Genomic DNA, 13,802 nt, shown 5'->3' on the forward strand with positions numbered 1-13,802 from the left:
TTCTAGAATGCGGAGGGGGGGAGGGGAATACCACAGACCATCTGACCCCCCTCTCTCTTTCTCTCTCTCCACACACACACACACACACACACACACACACACACACACACACACACACACACACAGAGAGAGAGAGAGAGAGAGAGAGAGAGAGAGAGATAATATATATATATATATATATATATATATGTATATATGCATAATTACTATTACAATAAGCGAAATATCCTGCAAATCAAGCATGCTGAACCATGGGGGCCCGAAAAATGATCTGAATTTGCGTTCATCTCTCGCAACCATATAAAATCTCAAGATAAGATACAGGGACAAAAGGCAATGATTGCTCCACAGTGGTCCCGGATCTCGCCGAGTACAACAGTACAGCGCACATAAAGAATGTACATTTGCTACCCTTTATTATCGTCTAATAAAAATAAAACGACTTGTTTAATTCACCGAGGCCATCACTGAAACTAAGGCGGAATGTGTTATGAAGCCTTAAAATAGAGAAAGAAAAACGCTTATAACCCGACCAGGAACGTGAACATATTGTCGCACATTGCACTTACGATGTCCCCCCTCCGCTTACCACAATATATAAACCTGTTGTAAACTACAGCTATTTCGGGACACTGGGAATTATAGCTGATAGCGGCCATATCACACGCTCTAACCTTTGAATAGGAATTTTGTACAAAGGCTGTGTTTGATCCAACCGCATTTGAATTCACACAGAGCGTTTCCATAGTGTGCCACCAATTTCCGCTAAATTTGGTCTTAGCGGCTTTTATAGTTCTGCCAAGGTAGCGGGCTCAATTCTTCCCCGTTAATTACACACACTCAAACATTCTAGAGTGCATGCATACGTAACTGATTGCGAAAGCCTCAATTACCCTTCTATTTTGAACTTCACCTCCCCATCACTCATTAACGTGTCCTTACAGTTACCAAACATAACGAAGCTGCCTCCTTTAGTTCAGTGAGGACACGAGACTAAACTAATATATTACGCAAGAAAAAGTAAGAAGAAAAAAGATGAGTGTTCAATAATTATTCGTGACTCTTATAAATAACCCAGAAAGGTGAAAACTACGCGACACATTGCACCTAAAATGCTGCCTATTTCTTCAAAGTATAAAATATCTGAAACACAGAGCTCTCCAGGGACTTCGGGAAACCTAGCTAATAGAACTAGCATCATACTTCCGAACGCTTGCTTACGATTTCTTTAACGCTGTATTTGATCAACACGTATTTACCAGCCCACATAAATTTGGTGTATTGTTCCCTTTATGGTCGCAAAATTTGACCGCAGTTGTAGTTATGCCAGCGTAGCCGTCTAAGTCTTACAGCGCTCGTAAGACGGACTAATAACGCTGTGCACCACTTCCAGACGTATTCTACTGGAAAATGCGCATTTAACTCTCCTATTTGGAACATTGAATACACCTAATACATACCATGCCCCTAATTTTCGGTAGATATAAACAAGTTCCCTTGTTTAGCTCACTGATGACACCAGAGAAACAAACTACGAATCTCGTAATGTTCCCTTCAATCACGGCGCACACGTTCGTGGAGGCGACTTATTTTTGCCATTACTGTGCAGTAGTTGCAAGGAATAGACAATGAACATTAAGAGTTGAACAAATTGAACATTCTGCTTTCTTAAAGCACACCCCATTTTAATTCTGAGTGAAATGTATCGCTTCACACGACCGCTTTCACAAAGGCACTAGCGTCTTTGACGGGACGGTTGAAGTGGGGCGTTTCGGTAGTAATCGTGAAAGGTTGTTTCTTCCTTTGTTGTAATGCTAGTGCCCAATAATTAACCTGTGCATTTAATTCGAGCGGGTGATTCAATATATTTAATGAAGAAACATAGCATGACTGACTGTACAATAAATGATTATTTAATTACTATGTAATTTTGATGGGTGATTATAAAATGCAGAGAGCCATTCTTCCGACTTGAATTGCTTTCTATATGGCGACTCCAGCCCCCACTTTGGGTTAACATTACGTAAATTTCACACATTTATAGACAGTCGATCGTAATTCGTGACTGAAGATATTTCATGAAAATTCATAAAAGAACGAGGATTTAGCAATTATCTGCGACACTTGCATTTCAAGCAGGAAAACGAAAGTTTCGCGACGCATTGAGCTTTGAATTTTGCCATTTTCACGGAATTTCACGTCCTTATCTCGTGCGTTGCTTTAGGAATATAGGAAACATCTAGATTAGCGGCAATATGACACTCTGGAACGATTCAATGTGTACCTTTCTACAAAAGCTGCAATGAACCTACGCAGAATAAACATACATCGCTTGCCACTCGGAACATTGTTTCGTACGTCGAATAAATACAAACACCGTGCCCCGCACATTTTACCGAGGAAACCGGGGAAAAACAACCAAATGCCGTGTATAACGCATAAAAATGGGCATAACACGACGAGTCAGTTACTGTTTTCAGAGTACATGAGCAACCTACACAGTGCAAATTTTCGGCACACACCACCCAAAAGTGGCCCTCATTTTTCAATATACGAAATATCTGCTGCGTTTGCTCCTGCTGGGAGTATTATTGTAGCTCTTATTTAAAGACAGCCTCACAATGAAATCGTCAGTCAGGAGTGACACATGTCTCTAGAAAAAAATTCAAGTCAGTGTTTGAAATGGCTCTGCGAGTTCGACGAATGCCATTCTCAGGAGAATATCTACGATAAGTCGTGAATAAACGATGAAATTCGGCAGTTACAACTGTAAGACGTTTGATTAGATTTTTGATGGTGATAAGATACTGAGAGTGCAACGGTGCAACGGACAAATATTAAATAGTTCCATCATCCGATAACCCTACGATTTCAGGCCGTATAAGGCATACGAGTCGTTGGGCGCGGGACTGATTAGAACACTTTACCCGGACCTCCCCCCTCACCTACAGATTAAATGTAACAAGCTGAGTATGTTTTAGAATACGGATATAGCAGCCCAAAAAAACTGGGCACGATGCAAGTTGCACAAGCTGACAGTTTGTTAGGGCGGGAACTGCCCAGCGGCAGGCGCTCCTCGTAACGCGAGCGTGTATAGCGAATACCGCGCGTCGTCCGCTACAGGGCGTCCCGCGAAGGCACAAAAGACGGCGTTGTCCAAACAAGGATATATATGCGTAGTAAAGGAAAGCATTAAACATGTCGTCACTCTACTTATAAAGAAAATTTAGCTTAACTTGTAGTTTCAATGGACTTTTCAGCGTGCATCCGAAGGTGCCAGTGCCCTCTTTCAAAAGCGGGGGGGGGGGGGGCAAATGACATACTTTGTCACGCACTTTTGGCCGCGGAGGGGGGGGGGGGGCAAGTGCCCCCTGAACCGAACCGCCCCCCCGCCTCCCGATAGATACGTCTATGTTCATAGCAGAGCTGCGAGATCGACTGCGCTGACGTTAGCTTATAGTGCGTTACGTTACGTGCTTTAGCTTCAAATGCTTATTTCTCGTTGCTCCCGTTATCCAAAGACAGATATTCACCGAAAGAGGTGAAATCTAAAACAAGACACAGCGTCTCAACACGTTGTCGAAACGTTGGCGCATACCAGGTCATCCGGGAATACAAGTCCCCTAGTTAAACGTTGGCTCTAGCGTAAGGGCATCCCTTGTTCTACCACTGTTGAGCGCTGCTTTCGTCAGCGTTACTGAGATGTTTTTTTTTCTTATATCGTCGAGCATGAAGTACGAGCAAGGTGGTCCTGTATGAAGCATGAACAATATTTCGCCTCCCCATTCGTTTTATATAGCAGCTTCGCGTCGCTGTACGAAGCACTTCACCTGCAGCGTCTGGCTTCTTGGGAAATCAGAGAACGTGCTCACGTTTCCCAAAAACAGACGGGTAAGCAGACCCCCACCTGCAACACCGAGCGTGAGAACCACCACCTGCTTTACCAGCGACTGTTTTCCATTCGCTCCGTGTAGGACGGTCGGACAACGGCACAGGTACCCGATGACAATGCATACACAACGAATTAATTAAGAACAGGAAAGCGTTATAAGGAGGAAGTGGCTGGTGAAGTCACTTTTGCGTAATGTAAATACACGAATGCAGATTCGGATTGCGAAATAAAAATTTCCAGGGTTAAAGGTTGTTCGCTTTTCCATCAACCTAACGTATAGAAACACCACATATGTGCTGAAAGAAGCTACCGCTGAGCGGGCGCTCTCTGGCGCGAAAATGGAGCTTCCTGTAAACGGAAAGTTTGCTTCTGACACCAACAAAAAGTTGTTTTGGATGAAGAGGCAGTTCTAAATAACATTGCTTAAGGCTTGCGTTGGGACTAGTGGGAATATCATTCTTGTGTTTAACAAGCAGCGCTGCAAAGTCGAACCGCAGAGACGAGAACAGCACATACCAAGCAGCGCTGATATTTAAACACAAGTGCTACCAAATACGTTACCTTATGTAATAAATTACTTGCCCCATGACCTACATATTCAAAACATCGTATAACGATAAGAAAACTTCATCATTTTCAGCATATCTTCGCAGCGGGACAATGGAATGCGTAAGTTATACGGCTTATGAATTTATTTTTTTAGTAAACTAAGGTACAGCCCAGGCTCGTTGTACCACTTGACCAAATCCACGAGAAACTTCGAATGCAGCGGAGGCCGCGAAGCATAGCTGCTCTTTTATGCCTTAGCGTTGTCCGTGTGCCGACTAAGCAGATCAACGCCAAAGCCATCAAATAAAGAGCATTGAAACCAAATGGTGCTGTCCTCTGATTAGAGATATGATTACAACATCTCCAGAGGACTCTTCAGCCCCATATTCAATACTGAATAAAATGAATTTGAGGTCAATTTTAAACGTTAATTGCAATCAGCGATTATCTCGCATCTGTTCTGGTGTTTACGTCGAATTTTGCACTGTGAACACTAAGCATATGCACTCGAGTCACCCAGCTCTACATCTTGCTGCAGTTTACTAAACAGAAAAAGCGCTCTCGCTGCATGACGCCCCTTTGGTATCTACTTGCCCGATCATCATTTCACTGAAATGGACCACAAACGAAGTGGCAAGTCATTATCCCGGTCGGTAGCTAAAGTAAAAGCCCACAAGTAAGCAAATGAAAACATCCCAACGAGCCTTCCAGCAATCAAGTGCGACTTGATGGGGTTAGACTGACCAACGGCGGCTGCTGTCTTGGATGTGGGCACGTTGGTGCAGTCGCCGATGCCAAATACGTTGGGGTAGCGCTTGTGCTGCAGCGTCTCACCATCCACGTCCAGGTATCCCGCAGCATCGGCGAACGAGGGCCCCGTATTGATCACCGCCGACGGCATCATCGGGGGCACCACGTGAAGCATGTTGTACTGCACGTTGGCGTTAGTGAAGAAAGAACGCCAATTCGTTGTTAACTGTTACTGGGGCAAAGGTTGACGGTACACGGATGCAGTTCTGCAGGTAATTTTGGAGAAGGACAAATAAATACGGATCACTATCAAGTGACGTGCATGCATAAATATTAGAAAAAAATTCTGCCGATGAATAACTTCATCGAATTGCTGCGAACGTGAAGAGGGAAAGGGGAAAATTAACCACGAAAGAACAGACTGACCTATAAGTAGTCGGATTAAAAGCGGCCGAATTCAGGCGTGCGCTCGCAAGCAAATATGAGGCTTTGAGACAGGACGACGAAGTTAGCCGAGAAGGAATAAGTGAAACCTTAAGTAGAATAATTTCAGGGGGCGCAAATGAAGTTGAGGTAAGACACCAAGACAGTGAACAGGCAAGCTCCACCAAGCAGAAACGAACCTAATAAAAAAAAAAGGCAGAGGATGAAAGTATCTAATTCAAGAGATAAGATCGAATTTTCTGAAAGCTGATAAACAAGAAAGCAAGTAATATTCGAAATTATAACATCAGACCATTGAGGGAGCAGTGCAGAATGATGGTAGCTTGAGGTCAGTAAGAAGACTTGGTATCGGAAAGAACAAGATGTATGTAGTGAAAGATAGGCAGTGCATCATCATCAGCTATTTCGCTGATATAGTTAAGGCTGCGGAGAAATTCTATCCTGAACTGTATAGTACCCAGGGTAGCAACATAACTATGATAACACATAGGGATGAACGGGATACAGAAGTTCCTTTGGTAACCGGTGATGAGGTTACAAGAACTATTCAAGGTACGTACAGAGGAAAAGCGGCAGGAGAAGTTGGAACAACACTCGAGTTGATAAAAGATGCATGGGATAGATGCATGGATATGAGAGCACGTGAGCGTTTAGGTGAGCCCGAAGGTAAGACCGAAGGAAATTTATCTCAGTCTTCGAGAACGTTACTCCACTCGACACTCTACCGCGAATCAAGATACTGGTTGATATCGCCGCCCCTGGACTGCGGTCAATGCGCGTCACCGGCCCCGCAAAGCAAAATCTGAGCGAAATTTTGGCGACCGAGCGCTCTCGACCTGTATTCCAATGCACCGAAGTGAAAGAAATTTCTCCTCATTAGGGATCACCGATAAGCGTTAATAAACCGCGGTGTCCTCTTCAGCCGACAGGTGCTGCTCTTCTCTATCCTGTGGTCAAGAAAGTTGGCAAACAAGCGCAGATAGATAGCCCGGAGTCATGCAAAAAAAAGTGAGAGAAACAGAAACGTAAACTGGATGCAAAGCATGGAAACAAAAATGTCCATGAAGATTTACAAAGACATCAAGCAAGAAGTTTGGAGAGAAACCTTGTACAATAACACAAAGTGCGGTGCCTTGCTATTTGAGACGCGATCTGGTTGCCTGATCACAATAACATACAGGAGAAAATACTCGCAACAGGATGATGCACGTGTCTGCTGCACCAAGCTGCACCAACAGTCCGGACACGACTCAGCACGTGGCAATGAAATGCTAAGATATTCACCCGGTCAGTACTTCATGGAACGTCCACCTTCAAGCAGCGCTGGTATTCAAAGCTGACGGGAGGGTTGACTGGTCAGCAGTGAGATAGGCAAGAGACGTTTAAGGCATTGGTGAAAAAAAAAAAAAGATGCAGGGAAGAGATGGAACCGGGGTTGTTACAGACATAAGTAAGTTTACGGTAGAGTGATAGCTGTTTAAATGAAGGGAACGAATATAAAATAGAGAGAAGTGCTAGACAGGACTTCCTCACAGTTCTCTTCAGGACATTGTTTTCCCGCGCGGGAACCGATTGTGTAGGAAGGAGGTCTCTCGCCTTCTGTTAAATTACCTACAGGACACGGATTTGGCTTCCACATGGTGAACTGAGGAGTGACCATTTGTAATTGGGAGGTCTGTGTCTGATTATGTGATTTATTTACTTTAAGTGTCGCTACGGTGGAGCAATTGCCGGCAGCAACTGCAAGGCTAATCCCACCAGTAGCCTACAACAACTCAACTCAACTCAACTCAAGTGCTAGACTGCAGGAGATGTAGTAAAATATGATTAATGAAAGCAGGCAAGGTCACTATTTGTCGTCGGACCGTTTCATACAGGACGCGACTAGAAACTATCAGTCATCATCATGGCTTAATTCTAATTAGTCATCATCATGGCTTAAGAGGAAGCTTTAGCTCGGGCCCAACTCCAACGCGGCCTATTCAAGTACATGTAAAACGCAAAAACGTTTTTCTGAGATAACCCCTGGACCAATTTTAAAGAAATTTATTGCATTTGAGAGAGAAAGTTGAATTCTAGTGACTGTTGGAAACGGAATTTCGATTTAGGGCTTGAATTTTGTGAAAAAGATTTTCAAATATTCGACCGTTCTAAAAAAGTAAAAGCACGAAGTTTACAAATTAATTGCACTGCATCAAGAACAGATAATGCGGTTCTGTAAACGGCATCCATTAGATCATTCAAAGCGGACAAATTCGATATATCATTTTACATCTTACCTGAATTTGTAACGTTGGTTTCAAGGGTTCTTCAAAAGCTGTATTTCCATATTATTGAATTTTTTTATATTCATGTGTAACATATCAATTTTGTCCGCTTTAGATGCACTATTAGTTGCAATTCACAGAATTGTATTATCATCTTTTGTTGTTGAGTTACAGAGCTGTAAGCTTGATGGTACCGTTTCTTGAAAAATTTCGATTTTTCCCAATTTTTAATAAAACATTGACGACCTAACTGAAAAATTCTATACTAACCGTCACTAGATCTTAAGTTATACTTTTAAATGCAACAAACCTCGTCAAATTTGGTGCAGTGGTTGCCGAGAAAAACGAGTTCTCCTTTTACATGTATTTAGATAGGGGCACCCGAGCTAAAGCTGCCTCTTAAGGGAGGGATAACGCGCAAAGACGCGGATTTCCAAGTGTGAATAATGTAATTTAGTGTAGAAAGTATTTAAAGATGTAATGCTCCTGAAAGTATTAAAGGAAAAGTGTGGTGCCACCACCCCAATTAAAATGACATTCTCCTATCATCATAATCACCATAATCATCGTCGTCGTCGCTTCACGATGAGACTTGTTCCACTGTGTATCCAAAGTGAATACGGTGGGTTTAGTGTGGCATTTAGTGTCCTTTTTCAGCCTGTACAGTTGCTCTTGCTAACTAGCATACTTGCCAACTTGTGAACTTGGAAATTCATAAAATCCCACGAAAAGCGAGCAGAGAGGGAGGGGGGGGGGAGAAACGAGATATCATGAATTTTTTTAAAGCTTTTATGAGCAAATGTATCTTTAAGGGTACATACGTACTTTATTAACATGAATTTAACTTCAGACTCAGAAAACCCAGCAGCTAAAACCTTGGAACAAATAATGACAAGCAACAAACTGTTTCTAGAACACGGTGGCCTTTTCTGCGGCCTAAATGTTGCCGATTTCATCTGCTTCAAGAACCTGTATAGATTTGCTCGAAGCAAGTATCCCTCCAGCATACTTTTGCCGTCAGAAGGCCTGAAACGGGAAGTAAGGAGTTCGACGTACGAACACTTTATGAAAAAAAATTACTTTTTCGTAAATCTTGACGCAACGTTGATTAAATCGTAAAACAAGGTTAAATTCGAGAACATTACGAAAAATTCGGGAGTTGGCAAGTTCGCCAACTAGGCACTTTGCTACAACATGTGTCGCAGTGTGACGTCTGCTTAGAAAAAGTGCCTGCGCCTGTTCTTACATTAAAACTGACGGAAGAGACGCCGTGTTGTGTCGTGATGCCCTGCAGAATTTTTTTTAACGAAATGCTCCATCAATATAAGGGTGCTCTTGGAGAGAAACTGCTGGATTGTTCGCGCTCAAATTTGCCGTAGCTGAATTTTGCACTATTTAATTAGTCGCTGGAACACAGCGTATTCATCCGCACTAACCTCTTATAGCCTGAATTACATTGCCTGAAGAAAAACACTCATATTGCAAAACTTTTGTATGCGAGTTAAGAACATGAAAGTATACTCTCGCGTCATTTGCTGCGCCTCGTGAGATTTGTAAACCTGCTGAAAGAAAACTGAAGCTGGTATCTAGCACAAGACAATGACTTTGTATTCGCATGGTCTCGTAATAAACAAACGCAGCTTTGGCAGGTGAACCATCTCGCATCTTGTGGCAGTCGGTACTGCATAGATAGAGACTTCAATTTACGCCCCTCCATGAATTCAGCCGCACTAGCTTTTGATATGTCTACCCTCGTCGGAAGCACCATGATAAAAGCGTTGTATTCTGAGTCTGAGATGATTACACATGGGGTCGAAATGGGGATTTCTCTCGCTTGAGTGTTCCATTTTAATTTATTAAGTCGCGAAATCGCGACGACAGGCAAGGAGAGTTTAAGTAATAACTTATTTGTGGCGACAACGAACGCATTATGTGAACTTTCTCAGCGTAAGGGGCGGTGGCCCCGTCTGCCGACCGGAGAGTGAAACCAGTCTTTCACCCTTGCGTACTGCGTCTTTATATCACATTGTTTACGGCAGGCGTTTAGTTCCTTTGCAGTACAATACCTCTAATCTTCACTTTCCCTCGCGAGGAATCGTATTGCTTGGCGTTTATAGTCGACTCCGCGGTCAGCACACGAAAAGTAAATAAATTTTGTCTAGGCATAAATGCAGCCAAAATGGAGCTCTTATCTGTAGGGGGGGGGGGGGTGAACGTATACTCACCTTGAAGGTGACGGTATCCTTCGGATCAGCTGTGCTGCCAAGCAAGCGGAAGACGGCCTCCCTCTTGGCCGGCCGCACTTGGACCAACTCGTGCTTCAGGTTAACGGCGATTCCACGTCCCTTTACCACACCCCAGAGGGCGTCGGCGTACTTTCGCACACCGAAGATCACACCCAAGGATGTATTGAAAATGATGTCCACCTTATCGCGCCGCCCCACCTGGGCAGTAAACATGAAAACACAGATTAGCAATTACGTGAAACTCCCGGAAGGTGCAACCGGACTTGGAGAGCTTTCGTTGTAAAGCCACAAAAATTAATTACAACCACGTCTCGAGAGAGAAAAAAAAATTGTACAGAACATGCGACACCGTCGACGACATTTAAGCGCCGTTATCGCGAGCTATCGCAGTTGAACACACAAACACCTTCTGGCATCGTATGACACCCTACATTGCTCTAATAATTATTACGCAGCAAACTGTTCTCGTTTGACGAAAAAGTACAGCGCTTAACTTTGCGCTGCACAGTGTAGTATAAGGCTTCAGAGTCCGCAGCACTGTCGCTATGCTAATGCGTTTAGGCTTCGCTGTGCGTTGAGCAGGAACCACCTTCAAAGATGTGGACGCAAAACAAGGCCAACATGTGCAAAGCTCTTCTCATCTCACTTTATCTCTGCAGCGGCCCAAAAGCACAGTGTAGTGCCACGTGCTACGAAAGCACAACCAACCTCGCATGCACCTGATTAGTTTTCGCTCTGCCACCCTACGCAGAGCTCTGTCGCGCTCTTATCGGGGGCCGACTTATTTCGCCGCGCAGGGATGCTGCACGCAAAGTAACGACTGTTGGATCGGTGAGGGAATATCGCACGCAAACAAATTGAGAAAGAATGAGATGGCACGTACGCACCTTTCGGAGGTATGCATCGGTGATGTACATTATTTTCTGCGCTGCACCTGGACATTTGATGGGCGTGGCAGGGTAGGTGAAGATAGCGTTGCCTTCCTTGAGCGCCTGCATCGCCTGGTGCGTCTTGGTGACCGTGTTGTACGAGTAGTTGGAACACACGTAAGGCGTCTGTAAGGCTTCCACCAGGCCATCGATCTTTGCCACGTGAGCGAGGAGAAGCAAGAAAAAAAATACGTTAACCGAATTATTAGGGCGCAAGCGCAATCACAAAATAAACTCGATCAACGAAAATGAATTAAGCTGAGAGAAAGCCATAGCCAGACTGGAACGACATGCAAAATTCGGCAGCCGCAAGGAGTAGCAAAGCTTCCCCGCCTGAACTGCGCAATGAGGAAAAATAAAATTCAATACACACTGTCTCTGTATAGCCACGAATGCTTCCACTAACCTGTTCCGCGAACTACCTGAGCCGCGATATTCACAGTATACGCGATGCAAGGTCTGAGGTGTGGACGTAGCATACAGAGGTCACTATTTTCACAAAATGGATTCGAGCATTACCACGCTATGATTGACAGCTTACAGCGGTCCTGAGCAAATCTAGATTCATAACATTCCATACCTGTACTAATATACCAGGCAGTATAACTTGGATATTAGCAAAGAAGTCCCAAAAAGTTGAATGGCGTACAACGAGCGATGGAAGGAACAATGTTAGGCGTGAAGTTAAGAAACAGGAAGAGAGCAGTGTGGCTTAGAGAACAGACTGGTGTTGCCGATTTTCAAGTTAACATTAACAGAAAAAAGAAATTGAACTGGGCAGAACATGTAGTGCGTAGCGCAGATAATTTGTGGCTTATTAGTGTTACAGAATGGGTGCCATGAAACGGGAAGGTAAGCGCAGTTGTGGAAGGCAGACAACTAGGTGGCGTGATGAAATTACGAAATGAGCAGGCATAAGGCGAGATAAGCTGGTGCAAGAGAGGTGTAATTAAAAATTGTTGAGAGAGTCCTTAGTCCTGAAGTGCACATAAATAGGCGGATGATGACGATGATGATGACAATGATAATGAAGATGATGATGAAACGTCGCTATTCGATATGTGGCATAATCGGACTACATTCTTCCAATCAACCTTCACTGAGCTGCCATGCCTTCAACGAGGAATGCAGCAATGAAATATAATCGGTAAGTGCAAAAAAAAATCAGTCGCCGTATACAGTTCCTCCCGCAAAATAAATCTAAAAAAAACTAGAACTAAAGGAACATAAATAAAAAAAAGCTTGTAGAAATAGCGCTCTTACCAAGTCAAACCGCACCTGGATTCCCATCGCTACTACGAGGAAGTCGTACTTGATCTATAAGAAAAACAAGGAGAAAGAAGTAAGAACTACGCACCGGCAAAGCACCTGTGCTTTATGGTTTAATGTAGTCATTCATTTTCGGAAGTTTGAAGTTTATTTCCCAATATACTTGAGGAGGAAGGTAAAAAAGTTGTAAAATGCAGCTTCAAAAACACCGCACTCCTTCGACTACATCACTTAGGTATGCAGAGCTGACACTCCACCAACTTAAAAAAAAAGCAGAAGCACGCAGCTTATTTCAGCACAAGAAATTCTACGTAAGATGAGATGCCCAATCGCACCAAACCGAAAGCGATGAAAATGTTTATAATTTCGCACGATTTACCAGTCAAACCATGGAAAACAACCAAATCTAGATGATTGGAGCTAACAAATGATAAAGCCGAGTAAGCCGCTTTCATTTAACTGTACAACAAGCACTGAAAATTAAACATAAATGGATGAAAAGACGAATCAGTAAGAATGAATTGAGCCCCTCTGTTCCTTTGTTTGTCTTCTCAAAATGAACGCTGTAACTGTGTCCACTCATTGAATACCGAGGAGCTCTTGTCCAACCATGACGTGACACTCTAATGCAATTAAGGAGGTAAATACAGAACAATAAAGAAGCGGCGAAATCAGTGGCTACGTGCTTAGTTTGCAGGAATACTACGCAGCAGTGGAGTGGTGACCGGCTCGTGTGTCAATAATACCTGTGTCACACGGGCACATTTGGAAGGCCTTCCAGTCAACGGCCTTTGAAACGCCACAACTCTATCGACTCAAAGTTGTCGCGCTGCTACACGGCACTTTTGAAAAGCCGTTGAGTGGTTCAGGCGTATCTCGCAAAATTGTGTGGCGCTTGCGGATCTTTATTTTCGCTTTGATGTCACGAAAAGTTAAATAACATAAAAACCATTTAAAAGCCCTATAATTTCTTTTATGTTTGTTTATACATTAAAAAAATTTGTTTATACATTGCCATACATATATGTTTAGTCTTTAAGTTGTTGAGTAGCGAAACTGCGGCTGCCGTTTTGGTGTGTGTTCGCACATGTCAAGTGGCAAAAACACTTTATTCAATAATGAATAACACTCATATATAGCATTTTTAGAGCATTTGGTTTGATTTGTTCTTTCTAAGCGTGAGTACGAGCACACTGTGAACGAGAGGGCAATGTTCGCGCTGCTTCCGCTTCCGTTGCTCAAAGGCCATCGAGATTTCGATAAAGTTGTAGGGTGCTCCGTTAACTCGATAGACTATTGACTCGGCGGCCTTTGAAACCGCCCGCGTAGCAGCTCGAACTTGACCTTTGAGTCAACTGACTATCGGTTGGAAGGTCTTCCAAACGCCCGTGTCACACGGGTATTAACTATACTGCTCTCCAAGGTGCCGCGGATTAAGGATCACGATTATTCGACG

The 13,802-nt window shown here is 43.5% G+C and overlaps 1 protein-coding gene across 2 annotated transcripts in view; it reads right to left on the bottom strand.

Annotated features, from left to right (window-relative positions):
• Sqor (Sulfide quinone oxidoreductase) overlaps positions 1 to 13,802 on the bottom strand; it is a 29,336-nt gene that overhangs the window by 4,464 nt on the left and 11,070 nt on the right. For both annotated transcript variants that reach the window (XM_075692846.1, XM_075692847.1), the window contains exons 4-7: positions 12,341 to 12,394; positions 11,036 to 11,230; positions 10,128 to 10,346; positions 5,186 to 5,372 (exon numbers count right to left, since the gene is read on the bottom strand). In XM_075692846.1, coding sequence (XP_075548961.1) covers positions 5,186 to 5,372; positions 10,128 to 10,346; positions 11,036 to 11,230; positions 12,341 to 12,394 — 655 coding nt within the window. The remainder of the gene's footprint in view (positions 1 to 5,185; positions 5,373 to 10,127; positions 10,347 to 11,035; positions 11,231 to 12,340; positions 12,395 to 13,802) is intronic.

This window comes from Dermacentor variabilis, chromosome 5 (assembly GCF_050947875.1).
Source record: "Dermacentor variabilis isolate Ectoservices chromosome 5, ASM5094787v1, whole genome shotgun sequence".
Taxonomy (NCBI): domain Eukaryota; kingdom Metazoa; phylum Arthropoda; class Arachnida; order Ixodida; family Ixodidae; genus Dermacentor; species Dermacentor variabilis.